The sequence below is a fragment of the Myxine glutinosa genome, chromosome 7 (assembly GCF_964187855.1).
Source record: "Myxine glutinosa chromosome 7, kmMyxGlut1.1, whole genome shotgun sequence".
Taxonomy (NCBI): domain Eukaryota; kingdom Metazoa; phylum Chordata; class Myxini; order Myxiniformes; family Myxinidae; genus Myxine; species Myxine glutinosa.
Window position 1 is genome coordinate 15,966,139 of NC_136267.1, and position 21,023 is coordinate 15,987,161.

The 21,023-nt window shown below is 45.2% G+C and overlaps 1 protein-coding gene across 2 annotated transcripts in view; it reads right to left on the minus strand.

Moving 5' to 3' along the window:
• The window catches only part of LOC137430505 (protein mono-ADP-ribosyltransferase PARP6-like), a 37,474-nt gene extending 30,948 nt beyond the window's left edge, over positions 1 to 6,526 (minus strand). For both annotated transcript variants that reach the window (XM_078781111.1, XM_078781112.1), the window contains exon 1: positions 6,009 to 6,526. In XM_078781111.1, coding sequence (XP_078637237.1) covers positions 6,009 to 6,056 — 48 coding nt within the window. In that variant the 5' untranslated portion in view covers positions 6,057 to 6,526. The remainder of the gene's footprint in view (positions 1 to 6,008) is intronic.
• Positions 6,527 to 21,023: the final 14,497 nt, after the last annotated feature.

Genomic DNA, 21,023 nt, shown 5'->3' on the forward strand with positions numbered 1-21,023 from the left:
GGGTTATGAAAATGGTCAATCATTAGCGTACTGTACGTTTTATTACAATAGATATGTTATGATATTGTGTTATAATTAAGGATATAAACGAGATGTAATGGTAAATCTTTCAAAGGGAGGAAAAATACAAAATGTATGAACTATTGGACGTGCTGTTACGTAGATTAAAATAATTAAAAACGTGATGTTACGTGCACCAACACCATACATTTTGATAACTTGGGACATCTACATACAGGTGTCATTTGTATTCACTAGTTAAAGTATAAATACGAAAATTATAAAATTTGATGATGAAACTAGGTTATTTTTCTTGTATAAATGATAAAAGTAAAAAGATGTTCAAGTGAACTTTGTGCTGTGAAAAGAATGTCAAGTTAATGGAAGTGGTTTTTTTTTGGTTTTTTTATATTAAAACTGTTCAATTTGTGTTCAAAGGATCAATGTTTATCACAAGTCATGATAAATTAATGGAATTAATGCTCCAAATTAATGGAATGAAATGTAAATCTTGAACCAGATGGAAAACTGGCCTCACTGAAGGAAGAGTGGAATTATGTGATATTTATATTATTTTTAATGAATGGTGTTGATGTTTTATAAGGTGGATGAAAAAGGGAAGGAAACGGTGCCCTGGGGGCATGCACCTGTTACATATACATGCACCTGTTCCATAGCTACTATCTGTCCTTTGAATGAACTGTTACGGATGAGAAGTACAATGATATTGTAATCATTGTTGAAATGTCACAAATTTATTTTTCGGATTGTCGGTTATTTGAGGTCTAATGGGATTAATGTGAATGTTAGGAACATTTTGAAAAGAAATATGGATGTATGGCATTACTAAAAGAAACCAAGCAATTGAGAGTTCTTGGGTTAATGGGATCTAATGCATCTACAAGTTGATGGTTTATAAAAATATTTTTAGTTCTGGATGATACTAAAACGATGAACAATATTGACAATATACAAAGAATGTGACTTGTTATTTTTGGGGGGGAAAACATGTCGTTTAAATAATTGGCTAAGTTTTTAAAATGAAGATGTTTTACAGAACTCTTACGATTATTTATATGAATAACGGACTATTCCATGGCGAGAGAAAATGGTTGATATTCATAAAAAAGGAGAGGAGGAAAATACAGATCTTGGCAACAGATTTGTAAAATAATGAATGTGAGATAATGAAAATAATGTGAAAGAAAATTGTTGAGGATGGGAAAATTAAGGCCCATTGCATTATTATTATTATTATTTGTTTATTTGTTATAAAATAAAGAAAAAAGGAGAGGTAATGATGATTTCAAGGAATTATGTGCTGAAAGTAATGTGAATCATATTATTATGCGTTTCAGACATTTTTTTTTTTTTTTTTTTTTTGTTGGAAGATTGATACGAAGGAGATCTGTGATAATTATGATAAGAATACATAAATGGTTAATTTTGGATTGTTGCTTTGATTCGATTTGGGGAAAAAAAAGAAAAAGATTTTGCTGATGCTTGATTGAGCACCTGTGAATTACACGAGACATTTTGGAAGTAAAATATGAAAGTAAGGTTGATGAAAGAAGACGAATTATTTAAAAATGACAGTAAGATTGATTTCCTTCTCACCTTCTGGTGAGAGGACCACATGATTGTGCAAATATAATGAAATATAATCTTTCAAATGTTCTAGGGGAACTTGTGAACCAATGTAAATTGTTATAAGGTTGGACATAATCGGGATATTGATTACATTGTCAGTTATAATGTGTTAATTCTATGTTTTTAAAAATGATTTGCTTGATCCAGTGTGTGGGAAAATAGGCTCTGGGGTGGTTAAATGTAAGAGGACGTAGAGCCGTCTAAATAGGAGATGGGGCTGGGTCGCTACTTATTCCCCAGTATGGGACAATTAGATTAGGACAGGAGTTGATAAGATTGGCATCTAGCATAGAACGGCTTGCCAATGAAACTGCTGAAGTTGAAATGGAAGTAAATGCTGAAATGGTAGCAATGAGAACCATTGTTATGCAAAATAGAATGGCTTTAGACATGTTGCTTTCTGAAAAAGGCAGAACTTGTGCCATCATTGGCTCAGAATGCTGTACCTATATTCCAGACAACTCTGAACGAATTACTGATTTGACAAAAAAAATCAAGAACGAAGGGGCAAAATTGCATAATTACTTTAAAGACACATGGGGAATCACATCTTGGGCTAGTCAGTACCTTTGGAGGCTGGGGTGCTTCTATGCTGAAATTCATTTGCACCGTTCTTTTTGTGATTTTGATTGTATTGTGCCTCATCAAATGCATACCGGCACTAGTTATGAAATGCTTCACTGCTAAATTCTTTGCAACTACATCTCCCAAACCTCCAAGTCGCAATGAGACTTTCCGAGAGATGTGTATGATTGATCTGTATTGATTCCATTTGATGTTACACTCTCATACTTCCCCTCACTATTTAGATGGTTCCTGACATGGAAACCGAAAGAACAATTGGACGAACTGCTATCACAAATAAGGGATACTGCCAGACGATGGGCTAAGCAAATGGCCTACGTTGGAGACCTTTATTCACCTGTTAAAAAATCTGCCCGGGCTACAAGAAGGTATGTCCGTGGAGAACCATTGGACAGGGATCCTAAGGTGAATTTGGGAAAATTTAACCTGAGGACCGAAAGGGAAAAAAGGGAACAGGAATTATTTGTGAAAGCAGGGTTAAAATTCTGAATGATTGTTCCTCAAAACAGGGTCAACCTGTGACTGAGATGACTAAATTGAACACTTCTATGTTGTGGTCCTGGATACAGGACCAGAGAGAGGAGTGATTGTGGAAGTGTATATTTATGAAGCAAGCAATTTCTATGAGCCTCAACCCTCCATTCCTAGTCTGCAGGTGTCTTTTTGTGGTTTCCATCCAGAATTTGGGAGTTACTACTGTTGGCAAGTTATCTCCGGCACTGCCCAGAATCGTGGCTCGAGAAGAGTAAAAATTCTTAGTGGAGGCAATGGCGGAGCACATATTGTCATAAATGACTGAGGGAAATAATATTACAAATAGGGTTTTTCCAAATAATGTAAGGTTGGATCGAGTTTGTCTTATTGGAGAAAAGATATTGTTTCTTGGTAAATAATTAAATAATACAACAGTTGCCACAATGTCTACCAGGGTTCTTTGAGGTGATTTGCTGGGTTATCAAGGCTTAATCGTTTCAGCTCGAGGTCTGGCAAACTACCATTGTTTAATAAATTAGATGTAAATATTTGTAGGGTGTGTCCCCTCCCACCTTTGCCTACGTGACTTCTGGGGGATGGTAGTTCTGAAGTCCATCCTCAACTTAATGTTATTGAGTTTTAAAACAAAGCTAAACTGAACAACGGTTCGGAAATAATAAAGTATAAAATCAATGGAGGCTAGCCCTCTCGGGCTCTCGGCTTCTCAGTGGAATCTTTTGTGGGATTGCAGTAGGATTTGACTTGTGAGGGAAAAGATGAGTTTGCAGATTGAAAAAGGATGGGGATTGCCATAGCTATTGAAGTGACTGTTTTATTTTGAAGTTTTAACATGACTTATCAAAAAAAACCATTTTGCTTGTGTGTTAATTCGTAATATGGTATAATAATGGAGGCGCTGTAATTATTTGGTTGTGGCTCAGGTTAATATTGTTAAAATTAAGTAAGTGGTCTTTGTTATATCCACTTCACTGAAAATGACCTTCAGATGTTCTTGAAGGGATTAGAGAGATAGGGCTCCAGGTGTTTTGCAGGAGACAATGGAAAAGCAGAAAGAATTTGGGATGCAAACCTGCTCTCAGCGGGAGGCAACCTCACCCTCGACACGTACTCCTTCCCACCAAAACTTTGCCCAACCAATCCTATTGCTCTTCTCCCCTCTCTTCGCTCCTCCCCCCTCCACTTGTCCCCTCCCACCCAAACTTTGCCCAACCAATCCTAATTCTCTCCTCCCCTCTCTTCGCTCCTCCCCCCTCCACTTGCTCCTCCCACTTGAAACTGTATAAAAAATCAGAACGAATGACCAAATAGCCAGGATACTTCACTTGGCTGGTTGATTCTGTATGTTAACTGTATACTGTGCATGCTGGTGTTTAGTATGATATTTCTTTGTGCATCCCTACTGTACCAGGATTTTCACTCTGGACTTTGATCTAGGATTTGTTGTAAATCTTCCTTGTGCGGTTTTGTGAATTGTACCATGCTCTCCTTGGTTTGATAAGGGTCATTGTTTTCTTGCTGTGTATTTCTTGAAGACAAAGTGTTGTCCTCCTCGGGAATTAAAATTTGTGACTCTCTTCTGACATTGAATTTTTTGGTTCATCTATTACATACTACTGTTGGAAAATATCCCTAACATTAGCCAGTCATGAACCGGGTTGGCCAGTCATGAACCGGGTTAGCCAGGAATCAACCGGGTTAGCAAGGAATGAACCGGGTTGGTCAGATATGAACCAGGTTAGCAAGTCATGAACCGGGTTGGCCAGGAATGAACCGGGTTGGCCAGACATGAACCAGGTTAGCCAGGAATGAATCTGGTTGGTCAGTCATGAACCGGGTTAGCCAGGAATCAACCGGGTTGGCCAGGAATGAACCAGTTTGGTCAGGCAAGAACCAGTTTGGACAGGCATGAACCAGGTTAGCCAGACATGAACCGGGTTGGCCAGGAATGAATCGGGTTGGCCAGACATGAACCAGGCTAGCCAGGAATCAACCGGGTTAGCAAGGAATGAACCGGGTTGGTCAGATATGAACCAGGTTAGCAAGTCATGAACCGGGTTGGCCAGGAATGCACCGGGTTGGCCAGACATGAACCAGGTTAGCCAGGAATGAATCTGGTTGGTCAGTCATGAACCGGGTTAGCCAGGAATCAACCGGGTTGGCCAGGAATGAACCAGTTTGGTCAGGCAAGAACCAGTTTGGACAGGCATGAACCAGGTTAGCCAGACATGAACCGGGTTGGCCAGGAATGAATCGGGTTGGCCAGACATGAACCAGGCTAGCCAGGAATGAACCGGGTTGGCCAGTCATGAACCAGGTGAGCCAGGAATGAACCGGGTTGGCCAGGAATGAACCAGTTTGGTCAGGCAAGAACCAGTTTGGACAGGCATGAACCAGGTTAGCCAGACATAAACTGGGTTGGCCAGGTATGAACGAGTTTGGCCAGGCACGATGTTTGACTAAAGCTAGCAAGGATTTGGAATTGGTTCAGGGTACCAGCAATAACTAGCATCGCCTTCATGAAGGACACCTTGGGATCTTGAATGTCCACCAATAACCAGTGCTAACTCACGGGTCCTCCGGCCTCACATCCACCCGAGGGATGGACACATTGGTCCCTCACCCTGCCTGCAAAACACCAGGGAGACAGTTTATAGCTGGGCCGGGATTCAAACCAGGCTATACAGGTCCGAGGCAAGTGTGAGTAAGTACCTCTTCGTCATCCTGCAAACCCCTCGTTTATAGCTCCGTGCTGCAAAACTCCAGTAATATTGGTTTTATGAGGTAAAGTTGATTTTAAATCATGTAATCATTTAAATCTTGATTATATCTCTGCACATCTCCCTGCAAGCCTCACATTGACCATTGCCTGCCAGTTACAGTCAGAGTTCCCCCCTTGCCCGGTCATTCCAAATCTTGTAATTTTCAAAATGTTTAATGCTTACACTTGATTAAGTGAAATGAAACTACAACAACAACAACAACAACAAAAAAGTTTCAAAACCTCCTCAAGAAAGTAAACTTTAAACTTCCCACAGCATCTTGTTCCCAACTTCACCTTTGTGTTTCTTTAAAACGTTGGTTGAGCATTCATTTTGTGTAAATGAGGTGCAGGAGAAGGACTTTAAGTGGCATCAATGTACATTTGAATGAATTGCATTGAGATCAGTATGCAATGTACATATCATTCATTTGATTTGAATCTGGGCTCCCGGATTGCGAACGAGCAATGTTTGCGTGAGTGTGGGATGCGGATCAGAAATGGAAGAAAGTGTTCTCACTTCAGCACTGGTTGACACCTCCATTTCGGCCTTAATAGGACCTGGCATTCTTTGGGAAGGTGCGTTGCAGGTATCCCTGATGCAGACTGTGGACTGTACAAATTGGAAAAGAAGAACGGAAGGAACAAAAGATTGTCATTCAAGAGGTGTCCCCAAAAAAATAAAAACAAACCGTCATTCTGGCCTTCCGACAACTGTTAGCTTTCCAAACCTCTAACGAGAATTGTGAGCACATTGGCATAATTTTGCTATGGAACCTCAATCGGGGTAGTTGGTGTTGTTGTTGTTGTTGTATATCCCCGGGCAGTTCTCTCGAACAAGCCCGCAGCACGGAGACAGCCGATCGATCTCGCAGGATCAACCCAGAGATCCCCCATATCCAGGATGGTGTACCCTGCCTTCACGAAGTCAGTGCCATGACAGAGTTAGAGGGAGAGAGAGGAGGAGGAGAGAGAGAAAGAGAAAGAGAGAGAAGGAGACAGATGGGGGAGTGAGGGAGAGAAAGAAAGAGAAAGAGAGAGAAAGGGAGAGGGGGGGAGAGAGAGAAAGAGAAAGAGAGAGAAGGAGACAGATGGGGGAGTGAGGGAGAGAAAGAAATAGAAAGAGAGACAAAGGGAGAGGGGGGGAGAGAGAGAGAAAGAGAAAGAGAGAGAAGGGGAGAGTGAGGGAGAGGGCGAGAGAGAGAGAAAGAGAAAGAGAGAGAAGGGGAGAGTGAGGGAGAGGGAGAGGGAGAGGGAGAGAGAGAAAGAAAGAGAAAGAGATAGAAGGAGAGAGACGGGGAGGGGAGAGAGAGAAAGCTAAAGAGAAAGAGCGAGAAGGGGAGAGAGAGGGAGAGAGAGGGGGGAGAGACGGGGAGGGGAGAGAGAGAAAGAGAAAGAGCGAGGAGGGGGGAGAGAGGGAGAGGGAGAGAGAGGGGGGAGAGAGAGAAATAAACAGAAAGAGAGAGAATGAGAGAGAGGGAGGGAGAGAGAGGGGGGAGAGAGAGAAATAAAGAGAAAGAGAGAGAAGGGGGGAGAGAGGGAGGGAGAGGAAGAAGAGGAGGCGAGTGAGGAGGGAGGCGAGTGAGGAAGGAGGGGAGGGGAGAGAGGGGGGAGAGAGAGAAAGAGAGAGAGAAGGGGAGAGAGAGGGGGGAGAGAGAGAAGGCAAGAGAAAGAGAGAGAAGGAGAGAGAGTGGGAGGTGGGGGGTGGGGAGGGGAGAGACTGGGGGGAGGGAAGAGAACACACACACACACACACACATACTCCCATATGAGCGGGGGGTGGGGGGGCGGGGAGAGAGAGAAAGAAAGAGGGAGAGAGCGAGGGTTGGGGGGAGGGTGAGGGAAAGGGCCAGTCCATGGGGACCAATCGGCGCTCTGACCATGACCACACTGTCCTGATGAATCTGGGCAGCAAGGAAGAATGGGAGATTTGGCCCCCGACTTGCGTTGAGGAGAGGAGGGGGCAGGGGGGGGGGGGGGAGGAGGAGAGGGTACAACCACCACAAAAGGGCATCCCCGATAGTTGTGAAATCAGGGTTATGTTACTCGGGCTTGTTTGATAAAGGAAGAGCGAGTGAAGTGAAACAAAATGGAGTTTCCGGTTGTAAAAGTCATCTGATGTACTGACCTCCAGCACTTGGTCCTCGGGGATACACGGAGCATCAAACAGCATGTGAAGCCCTCTCAGCTCTTCAGCTTCTTTTGTGATATGGTGCATTACCTGCAAGTGCAGCACAATAGGGTTCCAGGTAAATCATATGTTCCTGACAAACATGACGAATAATGGGTGCTTAAGCAAGTTTCTGGTTGCTAAGTTTCATGATCATATAATAATTTAATAAGTATTTGTGTATTTGTTTCACTTCTATGCACTCCTGAACCACCACGTGGAATGAGTTGAAAACTTGTGGTTGAACTCAGAGGAAGGATTTGGATGGTTTTAAAAATTCATATTCATGGCGGTTCGGGGTGGAGGAGCGCCCCAATGTTTTCGATGCAAAATCTCGATGGTTTACCGCTGTTGCCATGCAATGTTCACCACAATCAATAAACGGGGGTTTACAGTGCGATTGACTCGGTTATTGCACGTCCAACATGGCACCTGCCCAGAGGATACACTCACCAACTTCTGTGGTGCAAGAGCGTCCACTCCGAGTCTGGGAGGGTGGTGGTTCACAGCCCGGCCGAGTCATGCCAAACTCTTTAAAAATGGTACGTGTTGCTTCCTTGCTTCACGTTCACCATTGCAAAGATCGAGCACAGACAAACGACCATAGGTTGGTAATAATAGCGCAGGCTTTAATGGGCCTAATGGTCTCCTCCTCCATCAAAGTTCCTTGTAAGGGAACTCATTATATATATATATATTATTACACGACCAAATGTACCGCGCGTTGTCGGGCAACACAGAGTTGCCTCGTCACGGGAATATGAAGAGAGGGGTGAAGAAAGAGACGGGGAGGCAGGGGGGGGGGGAGGAGAGGGAGGAAGGGGGGGAGTAAGGGATGGGGCTGGGGAGGGAGGTTAAAGAGCAGGAGGGGAAAAGGAGGAGTGGAGATGGGAGAGGTGGGAGAGAGGAAGGGGAGGAAAGGGGGCAGGATGATGAGGAAAAAAAGAGCGAAACGGGAGGGGAAGAATGGAGGGGGGGGGGGGCGTTATCAAAGAGAATGATATGTTATGTTTAATGACCATGCACGCACGCATGCGCACACACACACACACACACACACACACACACTCCCATATTAGCGTTTGTGTGTTGTGACCGAGGGAATGCCAAAGGTTTACCTTGAAACAGGCCTTTGTTCGTCGATCCTCCCCTTCTACACTGGCGCTACTGCAGAAGCCTTCACGTCAATCCCACTGGTAAATTATTTTCATTGCACTCAATAAAGTTCCACTTTGGGCACATTCCTTAATCTCTTCTTCACTCAATACAATTGTTGCAACAGTAGAAAAATGTAAGTTTAATGATTTGGCAACATGGATGAGGAGGAAGGACAGCCCTGCTTAAAGTTTAGTAAAAGATACACACTTTGTTATAAGAATCGCTGATGTGTTAAATTTTTCAGATAGAACTCCAGATTTCGATACTTATTTGATGTATGTGAGAAGATCCTCAAATCTGAATCCAGATTTAAATTACCGTCGGACCCCACTCTTTGCGGTTCCACTACTCGCGGAACCCGCGTATTCGCAGTTGATAAAATGCAACATGTTTGTCGATTCGTGAAAAAATGTTCTGTGTATTCGCGGTTTTTTACTTTTCGAGGCTGTGTTCCGCAAAATCGCGGTTCGCAAAATTCATGGCCACGTTCCGCGAATTCGTGGTTTTTCAGGGGTGCTAAAAAAAATTCACGAGCCACTAGTTTGACACATTTATAATACACATCTTTCACCAGCCATGCATAAAGCAGCTGGACATACGCAAAAAAGCTTATTCTATGATCCGCGAGCATGACCCGCTTATGCTGTACGGTGCTGTACAGCCGCGAGCTTGACACATTTATAAAACCCATCTTTCACCAGCCATGCATAAAGCAGCTGGACGTAGGCAAAAAAGCTTCTTCGACGAACCGTGAGCATGACCCGCTTATATAGTACAGTACTGTACCGTACATTCGCTGCTGTGTGCTTTGCGTTTTCATGGCTTTCGCGGCTCAAATTTTAGCCACACTGTCGGGCGAGCTTTGCGGGATATCCCACCCGATGTGTAAACAGGTCAACACCATGAATTATACAATGCAAACGCTTCATTTAATCGATTACAGTTTGCAATTTACGGTAAAGCATCATCAGAGATGTTACACAATGAAAACGCTTCGGGTGATGTTCCATCAGCGACTAAAACAAGTCATCCTCCACGAGTTATAGAATGCCAATGCTTCATTAAAGCTATTTTTGAAATTAGCAGATACGCTCGATATGGCATCATCGGATAACATCCCCCACAAACAATGGGTTCCCGCAGATACCCACAATGCTCGCAATCCTACATAATACACAGATTGTGTCCTCGATCTCGATCATTGTTCTCGTCCCGTTGCTTCAACCTGTGGTTTTGACTCGCCGTGCTCATCATTCAATAAATGGCTCCCAAGAGCAAGACAAGTGACGGAGATGCGTCGACTACAAAGAGGCAGAAGAAAGTGATGTGCCTTCGCCAGAAAGTGGAGCTGCTCGACCGGCTTTCGAGAGGAGAGAATGTGGCCTCTGTTGGCAGGCATTATGGCGTAAACGAATCCACCGTTACCTACATACGGAAGAAGGAGAAGGCCATTCGTAAGAAAGCCTTTGTCTTTCCCTCGCGGTCCCCATGTGCTGATTTTGTCTTCCCCTCACGGTCCCCATGTACTGTCTTTGTCTTTCCCTCGCAGTCCCCATGTGCTGTCTTTGTCTTTCCCTCGCGGTCCCCCTGTACTGTCTTTGTCTTTCCCTCGCGGTCCCCATGTGCTGTTTTTGTCTTTCCCTCGTGGTCCCACTGTACTGTCTTTGTCTTTCCCTCGCGGTCCCCATGTGCTGTTTTTGTCTTTCCCTCGTGGTCCCACTGTACTGTCTTTGTCTTTCCCTCGCGGTCCCCATGTGCTGTTTTTGTCTTTCCCTCGCGGTCCCCCTGTACTGTCTTTGTCTTTCCCTCGCGGTCCCCATGTGCTGATTTTGTCTTTCCCTCGCGGTCCCCATGTACTGTCTTTGTCTTTCCCTCGCGGTCCCCCTGTACTGTCTTTGTCTTTCCCTCGCGGTCCCCATGTGCTGTCTTTGTCTTTCCCTCGTGGTCCCCATGTGCTGTCTTTGTCTTTCCCTCGTGGTCCCCATGTGCTGTCTTTGTCTTTCCCTCGTGGTCCCACTGTACTGTCTTTGTCTTTCCCTCGTGGTCCCCATGTGCTGTCTTTGTCTTTCCCTCGTGGTCCCCCAGTGCTGTCTTTGTCTTTCCCTCGTGGTCCCCATGTGCTGTCTTTGTCTTTCCCTCGTGGTCCCCATGTGCTGTCTTTGTCTTTCCCTCGTGGTCCCCATGTGCTGTCTTTGTCTTTCCCTCGTGGTCCCCATGTGCTGTCTTTTGTCTTTCCCTCGCGGTTGTCAGCTCTTTCACGAGCCTCGATTCAGTATAGAAAAAAAAAAAAAAAAAAAAAAAAAAAAAAGCTTCAGCGAGCACTGTATCGCGAACGAAGGTAGTCACCCATATCCGGAATGTCCACATGTAAAGGATGTGGAAGACTCTCAGAATATGGATCGAGGACAACAAGCAGACGAGGGACTTCATGCTGAAAACCATGATGCTGAACCGTTCCCAAAACCCACTCATCAAGGATGACTTGAACGCCATTTCAAAGGTTTCCGAGGAGGAGGAGGCGGAGGTGGGCAGAAATGACGAAGAGGTGCTCAGGTCCAACCTCAAAGTCCAGATCCTGGGCGCGTTGCTGCAGGACATCGTGGAGAGGTACCTCAAGTTCAAGAGGGGTTTGGATGATGTGCAGAGCTGCATCGCAGATGTCCAGACATCTGCAGAGCCCAGACAAAGAGCTGCATCGAAATGTTGGGCAATGTGTCAGGCAGCTCGCATCACCCATCTCTTCAGCCCTGCTCCCTCCACCTCAAGATCACCAGCAATCCCACCAGCGTCCTCACCAGTATTCTCACCAGCATCCTCACCTTCTCCAATCTCTCCTGGCTCTCCCTTAGTGCATGATTCTGGTGCACCATCATTTGGGTCGCCCTCATAGTTCGAGGAATTCTTGGGATTTAAATTCATCATCATCACCATCATCACCATCATCATCATCATTTGAAAGTTGCGTGTTTGTAAAATAAAAATTTTAAACGGTACATGATGGTGTTGTGTTTTTTTTTACTTTCACGGTACGGTATGGTTGAACACTTTTAATAAACTGTATGTGCATTCCTTCAATAAATTGCAAATGGTACCTGGTATTCTTTGTTTGTTTTTTGTAACCATTTTTTGTGAAACTGCAATCATGTGCATTTGCAGTTGAAAACATTTTAAAGTTTTAAAAGTTTCCTCTATGAATCAGGAATCGCCAGGAACCTATAACGTATCCCCCTTTCCCCCATTGAAACAATGCCACGACATACATTCACGGGATTATCGCCGACATTCACGGGTCTTGTCTCACCATTTCCGGGACTTTCATTGACCTTCGTGGATTATCGTCGACATTCTCAGGACTTGCGTCACCATTCGCAGATTTTGCCTCGCCGTTCACGGTTTGTTCCTCTCTATTTGTGGATTTGCGCGACTCGGGAACCTATCCCCCCTTTTTCCATTGAAACAATGCCCCGCTATTTACAGGTTTCGCTATTCACGGATTTTCTAGGAATGTATCCCCCACGAAAAGCGGGATCCAACTATATATACTTTAACTAGTCCTTGAGAGCAGATCGTCTTTCCAAACCAAGGCACATTTGAATACGCCAAAACAAAATGGCAGCGTAAGAACACAGCTATGTGACAGAGGGCTGACCAAGATGGCGCACCTGATTGGTCAATAAGTTGACATTGCATTTCAATAAATAAATTTGTTCCCTTACAAGGGATTTTTTCACAGGAAGAGGGCATTAGGCCCATCAAACCTGAGCATTGGTTGCTCAGCTGTGGCTGTTTGTCTGTGCTCTGTCCTTTATAAATGCCGAGCATTAAACCAGGAAGCTGAGCATCAAGCACGTACTTCTCTTTGCAAATGCTGAGCATCAAACACGGAACATTTTAAAAGTCTTTAATATGACTCGACCTGGGTTGGACCCACCATCATCACAGACTCAGAGCGGACGCCCCATAACCATTACATCATCGAGTCTGGTGATGAGGTCTGGCATTTACCTCGATGATTACTTAACATCTCAAATCTCGATCAATAAATTCACAAACTAATATACTCTGTTATTCCAGAAATGCCTAAATTATTGCATTTATCCTAACTGCTGTACTATCCAAATACATAATGAGAGAAAAAGGCAGACATGGCATCACTAGTCACTTGGTACTGTACCTTCTGTCATCTCAAGACTAAACCAGTTTGGAAGGGAAGTAAAAATGCACCAATTTATGCAAAAACAAACAACCAGTTGGTGTAGAGATGAAGGGGAAGCTGTAATGGTGCGTTCAAGGAATCACACCTTCATGAACCAATGATGTAAGCTTACCTCCAAGAGGATTCCCTGTTCTGATATTGGGAGAAGTGTATAATCCTGAGTGAGAAAAGGAAAAAACAACAATAACAAGGTCAGTAAAGATAGGCAGGTTTATATGTACTCAAATCTGGAATTTTCATTAAATCGTTGAGCAGCAATACCAAGATAAAATAAACATACAATTTAAGGTTAATCGGATTGTACCTCGTGGAAATATACTGATCCACAGGTGGAGCTTGGTACTGATCAGAGTTGAAACCCAGGTGGACCTTACTTGCAAAAACGTTTGTAAATCAAAGTAAAACTGTGAAAAGTCTTTGTGAAGAAGCATGAACAAAAATTCTTCGTTATACAACTTTGAATTGCTGACATCTTTATTGATGATTTGGAACAAAACTTAATTGATGATGTAATTTTTAATAGACAGTTTCCCAAACATAATCACTTGCGTTGGTGGAGGACGCAAAAACAAAGTCCCTGGAATGTCTGTGAGGGGTCTACGAGAGGGTACTAGTAAGTGTTTGACTTATCACGTTGATAGACAATCAAAAGCATCCTATTGCCATCAAATCAAACTCGCAAACCGATAATAGGCCAAGGCCCACTTTTTGTTGTGTTGTTTGTGGCTCAATTATTTTTTATTTTCAAAGTTCAAGAGCGGGGAAACTGGGACAGCGAGGGTGTATTGACGTCACCAAGTGCCAATCACAGTGCACCGAGACTCGCATAGCCAATCAGGAGCGTCTCAAGACGTGTCGCCATATTTCATGCTTGCTTTGTCTGGGAATTTATCGATGTGAATAATGAAAATGTTTTTGGACAAATCCAATTTTTCTTGAGCTTGCACTGGTTGGATCCTTAGCGATAAATATGGTGCCGTTTTAAACTTTGTGAGACAAGTGGATTGAAGCAGATGCAAAACTGACACAGACAGTGGATGTTATAGAGAAAACAACACAGATTTTAATTACTAGTGAGATACCTGTGCTATGCTCGGGTGGGAGGCCAGAAGCAAACAGGCAATGCAGACACGGCGAATGCTAAAGCATGAAACCAATAAATTCCACATTCCTGTAGCACCCTCAGTCGCACGTCAGACATGCACAGCAAGTTTGTGGAGGACTTCCATGAAAAACCGACCCATTCACAAACAAACAGGTACGTTCACGTATAGAAACATCGATCGTGGGTCCATGGCAAATCTGCATATGGCGATCTGCGAAGTTCACGTTTAGAAGGTAGAAACCATCACGGCATGTCGTCATTTACTTGAATTCAATATCTCTTTTTTCATACCAAAGAACATAACTCCATTCACAAATTAATCACAAAATAAACTTTTAACACCATTGTTAATGTTTCCTTCATTGTAAAAACTACCAAGTCAACAGTTAAAAGAATTTTGAGCCAATAGGTGTTACGCCTCGGTAAGATCGATGGAGACAGCGATCTGTTAGCGTATACATCGCCAAATAGCTATGTGGAATTCTCTTATGTAGAGATTAAACTGACGTCGTTTGAACTTTGGCAGAGGTCATTATTTACTTTTAATGATGTTTATATACGAATCCAAAAGAAGATAATTGGTTTTGGGTCGTTCTTTCCGCATATTGCGTGGGATTGTGAGTTGAAGAGACGACCGTGATGGCGGGGAGGGGGTTGGCATTCTCTCAAGCAGGGATTCAACCCATGTCCTTATAAAAGGTCTTTGATCGATGCAGGTCACCGACTCACCGACTCCGATCAATGCAGCCGATTGGTGCAGCCGTTTGTGCGGCACCCGGGAAATTAACGTTATGCATGAGTCCAAACCTGAAAATGCTGGAGGCCAAAGCTGAAATTGGAAAAACAATATACCCTATTTTACTCCAGGGGATCCCAGGATAACCCACCCAAAATATCGTTGCGATCGGTTCAGCCGTTTTTGCCGTACCTTCGAACGGACGGGCGGACAGACAGACAGACATGGACATTTGATGAATTATAGTAAGATTACCAAATTATTGAGATTCATCATACTTCTCCTACATTGGACTTAACATTGTGTCGAAACACAAATATAATAAAATATAAACACAATGTTCTTGTGAGCAAAATTTACGAGGCTTCATCTTTGAAGACTTCACATTTCTGAGATATCGTCACACAAGATACTTTGAGCATTCCTTCTGTGCAATTTATTTTCTTCTGTTGAACATTCCTTTATGTTTGATTTCATGCTATTCTTCATGCTATTCTGAAATCTCTGACACACCTTCAACAGGTCTCCCTACCTCTTCCTCCTCTTCCACATCTTACGCTACCCCTCTCTCCCCCCCCCCCCCCCCCCCCCCCCCCTGTTCTGTATCCGATGCTTCCCCTTCCTCTTCATTAACGGTATGGACCTCAAACATCCGGGGCCTTCGCTCAAACTTGACTGATCTCTCCATACACGTTGCTTCTGACAAACCAGACGTGATCTGCTTAACAGAAACTTTCCTCCTTCATGATGTCTCTGATTCCTTGGTATCTCTCCCAGGTTACTCCCTCCTCCGGTATGATAGACCTGAGCCTGAGTGGGGTTGCTATCTTTATAAAAAAAACTCTCTTCCTCACTCGTCCTGCACTGCCGTCTCTCCACCTCACCCCCAGGAATACCTTTGGCTCTGGCTTCCCCTTCGCTCCCACCTTTTGTTCATATGTGTGTTGTACCGTCCACCAAACAGTGATGACTCCATCTACATCTCGCTGTCTGATAATATGGACCAACTTCTATCTACCCATCCCAACTCTCTCTTCCTCATATGTGGTGATTTCAATTGTCACCATGCCAGTTGGCTGGGTGTGGGTACCTCACTCACCAGCCATGGCTCTTCAGCAAAGGACTTCTGCGACTCACTGGGATTGACACAATCTGTCAATTTCCCGACCCGGATCTCAGTCAATGGAGCATCTTCTCTTCTGCACTTGGTTATGACTAACTTCCCTGAAAATGTCTGCTGCTCTTCTTCTGCTCCAATCGGCTCATCTGATCATGTGCTTGTTAAAGTGGACATCTCTCTGACCATTCTCAGAGAGCCTCCTCAGCGTCGACGAGTCTGGCCTTTCACTCAGGCCAACTGGCACGGTCTTCAAGCAGCCATCAATCATCTGGACTGGTCTCCCATCTCTACCGCCTCTGACATCAACTCATCCTGGGAATTCTTCCAAAGTAAATTGCACTCTCTCATGCACAGATTTATCCCATCTCATCTTCAGTTGTCATACCCTTCCTCCCGTCCATGGTACACGGAATCTTGTGATGAGGCTGTTGCCCAGAAACAACTTGCCTTCGTCTCCTGGAAAGCAAATCCAACAGAAGGAAATCTCATTTCCTTTCACAAAGCCCGAAACAAGTGTGTCCACCCTCAGGAGAGCGAGGAAACAATATCTCTCCGTTCTCAAGACCGAACTCTCTTATCTGTCTCCCTCTTCCAAATCCTGGTGGCGTCTGGTCAAATCTGTTTCTGGTGTTTGTTCCCCCTCCAACCCCTCCCTTACCTCAAACGGCTACACAGCTGACTCCGCACGTGAAAAAGCTGAATGCCTCAACTCTGTGTTTGCCTCTAAATATTGTGGCCACAACCCATCCCTCTCTGTACCCACCATACCCAGTCATAACCCAGCTGCTCCTGGACTCCGTGTCCTTTCCTCCTGACAAGGTGGAAAAGTTTCTGTCAATCCTCTACTCTGATTCTGCAACTGGACCTGACGGCATTAGCCCACGGGTCCTAAAATCCTATTCTTCCGCTCTTTCACTCCCTCTCTCTGTTCTCTTCACCCTCTCTTTTGCTCAAGGTCAACTGCCATCTGCTTGGAAATCAGCCAACATCACCGCTTTGCACAAAAAAGGTGCAAAAACAGATCCTAGCAACTACAGACCAATCAGCCTTCTCCCAATTATCAGCAAAGTCATGGAATCCATCATTGCTTCGGATATGAAATCTTTCCTCTTCTCCAATGGCTTGATCTCTGATCATCAATTTGGTTTCAGACCAGGTCACTCTACTCTGGACATGCTGCTTCTGCTGTCTCAACAATGGATGGAGGTCCTCAATGCCAAACAGGAAATTAGAGCTGTCTCCCTCGACATATCACGTGCCTTCGATACGGTCTGGCACCCCGCTCTGCTCACCAAACTCTCCTCCTTTGGTATCCATGGAAATCTCCACGCGTGGCTGGCAGACTTCCTCTCTAGTCGTAGTCAACGTGTGGCCCTGAATGGGTTTCTCTTATCTCCTCTTCCTGTTCAGGCTGGAGTTCCCCAAGGCAGTGTTCTGGGCCCTGTGCTTGTTCTGGTCTTCATCAATGATCTCTCTGACTCTCTTGAAAATCCTCTCTATCTCTTTGCTGATGACTCCACTCTCTGCCGCTCCATTCCTCTTCCCTCAGATCGGCAGTCTGCAGCCTCCTCACTCTCTGCAGACCTGGACAAAATCACAGACTGGGCAAACAAGTGGAACATGTCTTTCAATCCTGACAAATCTCACACTCTTACGATGTCTCTCCAAAAAGATCGACTGGACAACCCTCCCATCTACTTTCTGAATAATCCTCTCCAAGAAGTTCTGTCACTCAAGCTTTTGGGTCTCACTATCTGCCATGATCTTTCCTGGGAAAACCACATTTCCAAGCTGGCCTCCAAAGCCAGTCGACGACTGGGCATCCTCCGTCGTGCGAAGTCCTTCCTTGGCACACCTGAGCTCCTCACCACATACAAGGCTTTCATCCACAGCTCAATGGAGTACTGCTCTCCCCTCTGGGCTGGTGCTCCTGCCTCACACCTAGCTCGTCTTCACGCTGTTGAAACCAAAGCGTTCAGAATCATTGGAATCTCCCGTGATGACGCTATCTCCGAGGGCCTTTCACTTAATCACCGCAGGCAGGTTGGTGGTCTTTCCGTCTTCTACCGACTCCTCTCCGGCCTTGCTCCCCCAGCTCTCTCTGGGCTCTGTCCCCCAAATATTCCTGCATGTCGCACAAGATCTGCCTGCAACCCTCTTATGGTTAAACTACCAAAATCAAGACTCTCTGCTCACCTTCACTCCTTCATTCCTCTTTTCTCCCACCTCTGGAACAAACTCCCTCACTCTCTTCAATCCCACTCCTCCCTCCAGGTCTAAACCACCATCTCTTATCTTCCCCAATCCAAAACCTTGATCTTTTCGACCCCCGCTAATTTCACCCCAAATCCACTTTTTTGAGGTGACTTTTGACTTCTTTCCTGGAAGTCCTTGGTGTCCTTGCGTTTTATACCTATCCTGCCTCCCCCCAGGCCCTCTCCCTCCAAAAACATCTCCCGATGTCCCTGCTCTCAAATGTTGTGTTTGTGTGCTTCCTCCCCTTCTCTCCCCATCTTGTCGACCGCTCCCCTTTTTATATACTTTGTTTGCTTGTTTGTTTGATTTGTTTGTTTGATAAATGTTAGCTCTTTCACGAGCCTCGACTCTGTATACAAAAAAAAAGAAGAAAAAAAAACCTTCATACAACTTTGAGTTATTGACCATAAACCTGAAGTAATAAATAAGCAAACCAACTCAACCGACCAAACTTATGAGATTGCCTTTTGGAGAACACCAAAAACCAAAGGAATAAAAAAGCTGACCGAGAGAGCGGATATAAGATAAATAGTCGAGTCTTATGGTCCAGTAGGGTCCAAAGATATTGGCTTGTTTGTACCCATTTAGAATCATCAGCAGAAGTCTCACCTGAATGGGAATTTTCTTTTCCTTATTGTGATTGTGCTGATACGTAGATTTGAATAAGCTGTGGGATAAAACGGAACGGAATAATGAGAAAGTGTCAGTATCCTCTGTATATCTGACAAACTAAAAACAACAGTGTAATCTCAACCTCCCTCCCAACAGTGGGAGGGTCATTCATTCATTCATTCATTCATTCAATCTCAACACTGATCAAATAAAGATAAATAAATGTTTACATTAATACATTACTACATATATATATATATAAAGATATGGATAGATAGATAATGTCCATAGTTTGATGGGTTCTCTCTGTTTGTATGTGTTCTATGCACGGCCACATCTTTTAAGTTACAAACTCCAAACTCGGGGTACAAATACAACTTTGTGGGGAGTAACATTGGCTATGTAGCCGCAGCCTCATGTGAGGGTGTGTGGGGGGCAGCGGGGGGAATAAATTCTCTACGTGAATGTGTACTGTGTATCACCACCTGGTGGTGGCAGAGGGTATTACAATACCCATTTTTTTTACCTGGGCAACGCTGAGGTTAAAGCATTCTTCGCACGGGTAAATTTGTCATCCCTCCCTTTAAATTTGTCCAAAACAAAGGGGCCTGTCAAAACTCCCCCCAAAATAAATATATGGGAGGGTCATGATAGAGGCTGTGGGAGGGTCATGAAGGAGGTGATGGGAGGGTCATGAGAGAGGTGATGGAAGGGTCATGAAGGAGGTGATGGGAGGGTCATGAGTGAGGTGGTGGGAGGGTCATGAGAGAGGTGGTGGGAGGGTCATGAGAGAGGTGATGGAAGGGTCATGAAGGAGGTGATAGGAGGGTCATGAAGGAGGTGATGGGAGGGTCATGAGTGAGGTGGTGGGAGGGTCATGAGAGAGGTGATGGAAGGGTCATGAAGGAGGTGATGGGAGGGTCATGAGTGAGGTGGTGGGAGGGTCATGAGAGCGGTGGTGGGAGGGTCATTAGAGAGGTGGTGGGAGGGTCATGAGAGAGGTGGTGGGAGGGTCATGAGAGAGGTGGTGGGAGCGTCATGAGAGAGGTGGTGGGATGTTCATGAGAGAGGTGGTGGTATGTTCATGAGAGAGGTGGTGGGAGGGTCATGAGAGAGGTGGTGGGAGGGTCATGAGAGAGGTGGTGGGGGGGCCATGAGAGAGGTGATGGAAGGGTCATGAAGGAGGTGATGGAAGGGTCATGAAGGAGGTGATGGGAGGGTCATGAGTGAGGTGGTGGGAGGGTCATGAGAGAGGTGATGGAAGGGTCATGAAGGAGGTGATGGGAGGGTCATGAGAGAGGTGGTGGGGGGGGCCATGAGAGAGGTGATGGGAGGGTCATGAGAGGTGGTGGGAGGGTCATGAGAGAGGTGATGGGAGGGTCATGAGAGAGGTGGTGGGAGGGTCATGAGAGAGTTGGTGGGATGGTCATGAGAGAGGTGGTGGGAGGGTCATGAGAGAGGTGGTAGGAGGGTCATGAGAGGTGGTGGGAGGGTCATGAGAGGTGGTGGGAGGGTCATGAGAGGTGGTGGGAGGGTCATGAGAGAGGTGGTGGGAGGGTCATGAGAGAGGTGGTGGGAGGGTCATGAGAGGTGGTGGGAGGATCATGAGAGAGGTGGTGGGAGGGTCATGAGAGAGGTGGTAGGAGGGTCATGAGAGGTGGTGGGAGGGTCATGAGAGAGGTGATGGAAGGGTCATGAAGGAGGTGATGGAAGGGTCATGAAGGAGGTGATGGGAGGGTCATGAGAGAGGTGGTGGGAGGGTCATGAGAGAGGTGGTGGGAGGGTCATGAGAGAGGTGGTGGGAGGGTCATGAGAGAGGTGGTGGGAGGGTCATGAGAGAGGTGGTGGGAAGGTCATGAGAGAGGTGGTAGGAGGGTCATGAGAGAGGTGGTGGGAGGGTCATGAGAGAGGTGGTAGGAGGGTCATGAGAGAGGTGGTGGGAGGGTCATGAGAGAGGTGGTAGGAGGGTCATGAGAGAGTTGGTGGGATGTTCATGAGAGAGGTGGTGGTATGTTCATGAGAGAGGTGATGGGATGTTCATGAGAGAGGTGGTGGGAGGGTAATGAGAGGTGGTGGAAGGGTAATGAGAGCTGGTGGGATGTTCATGAGAGAGGTGATGAAAGGGGCTATGAGAGATGTTGGGAGGGTAATGAGAGGTGGTG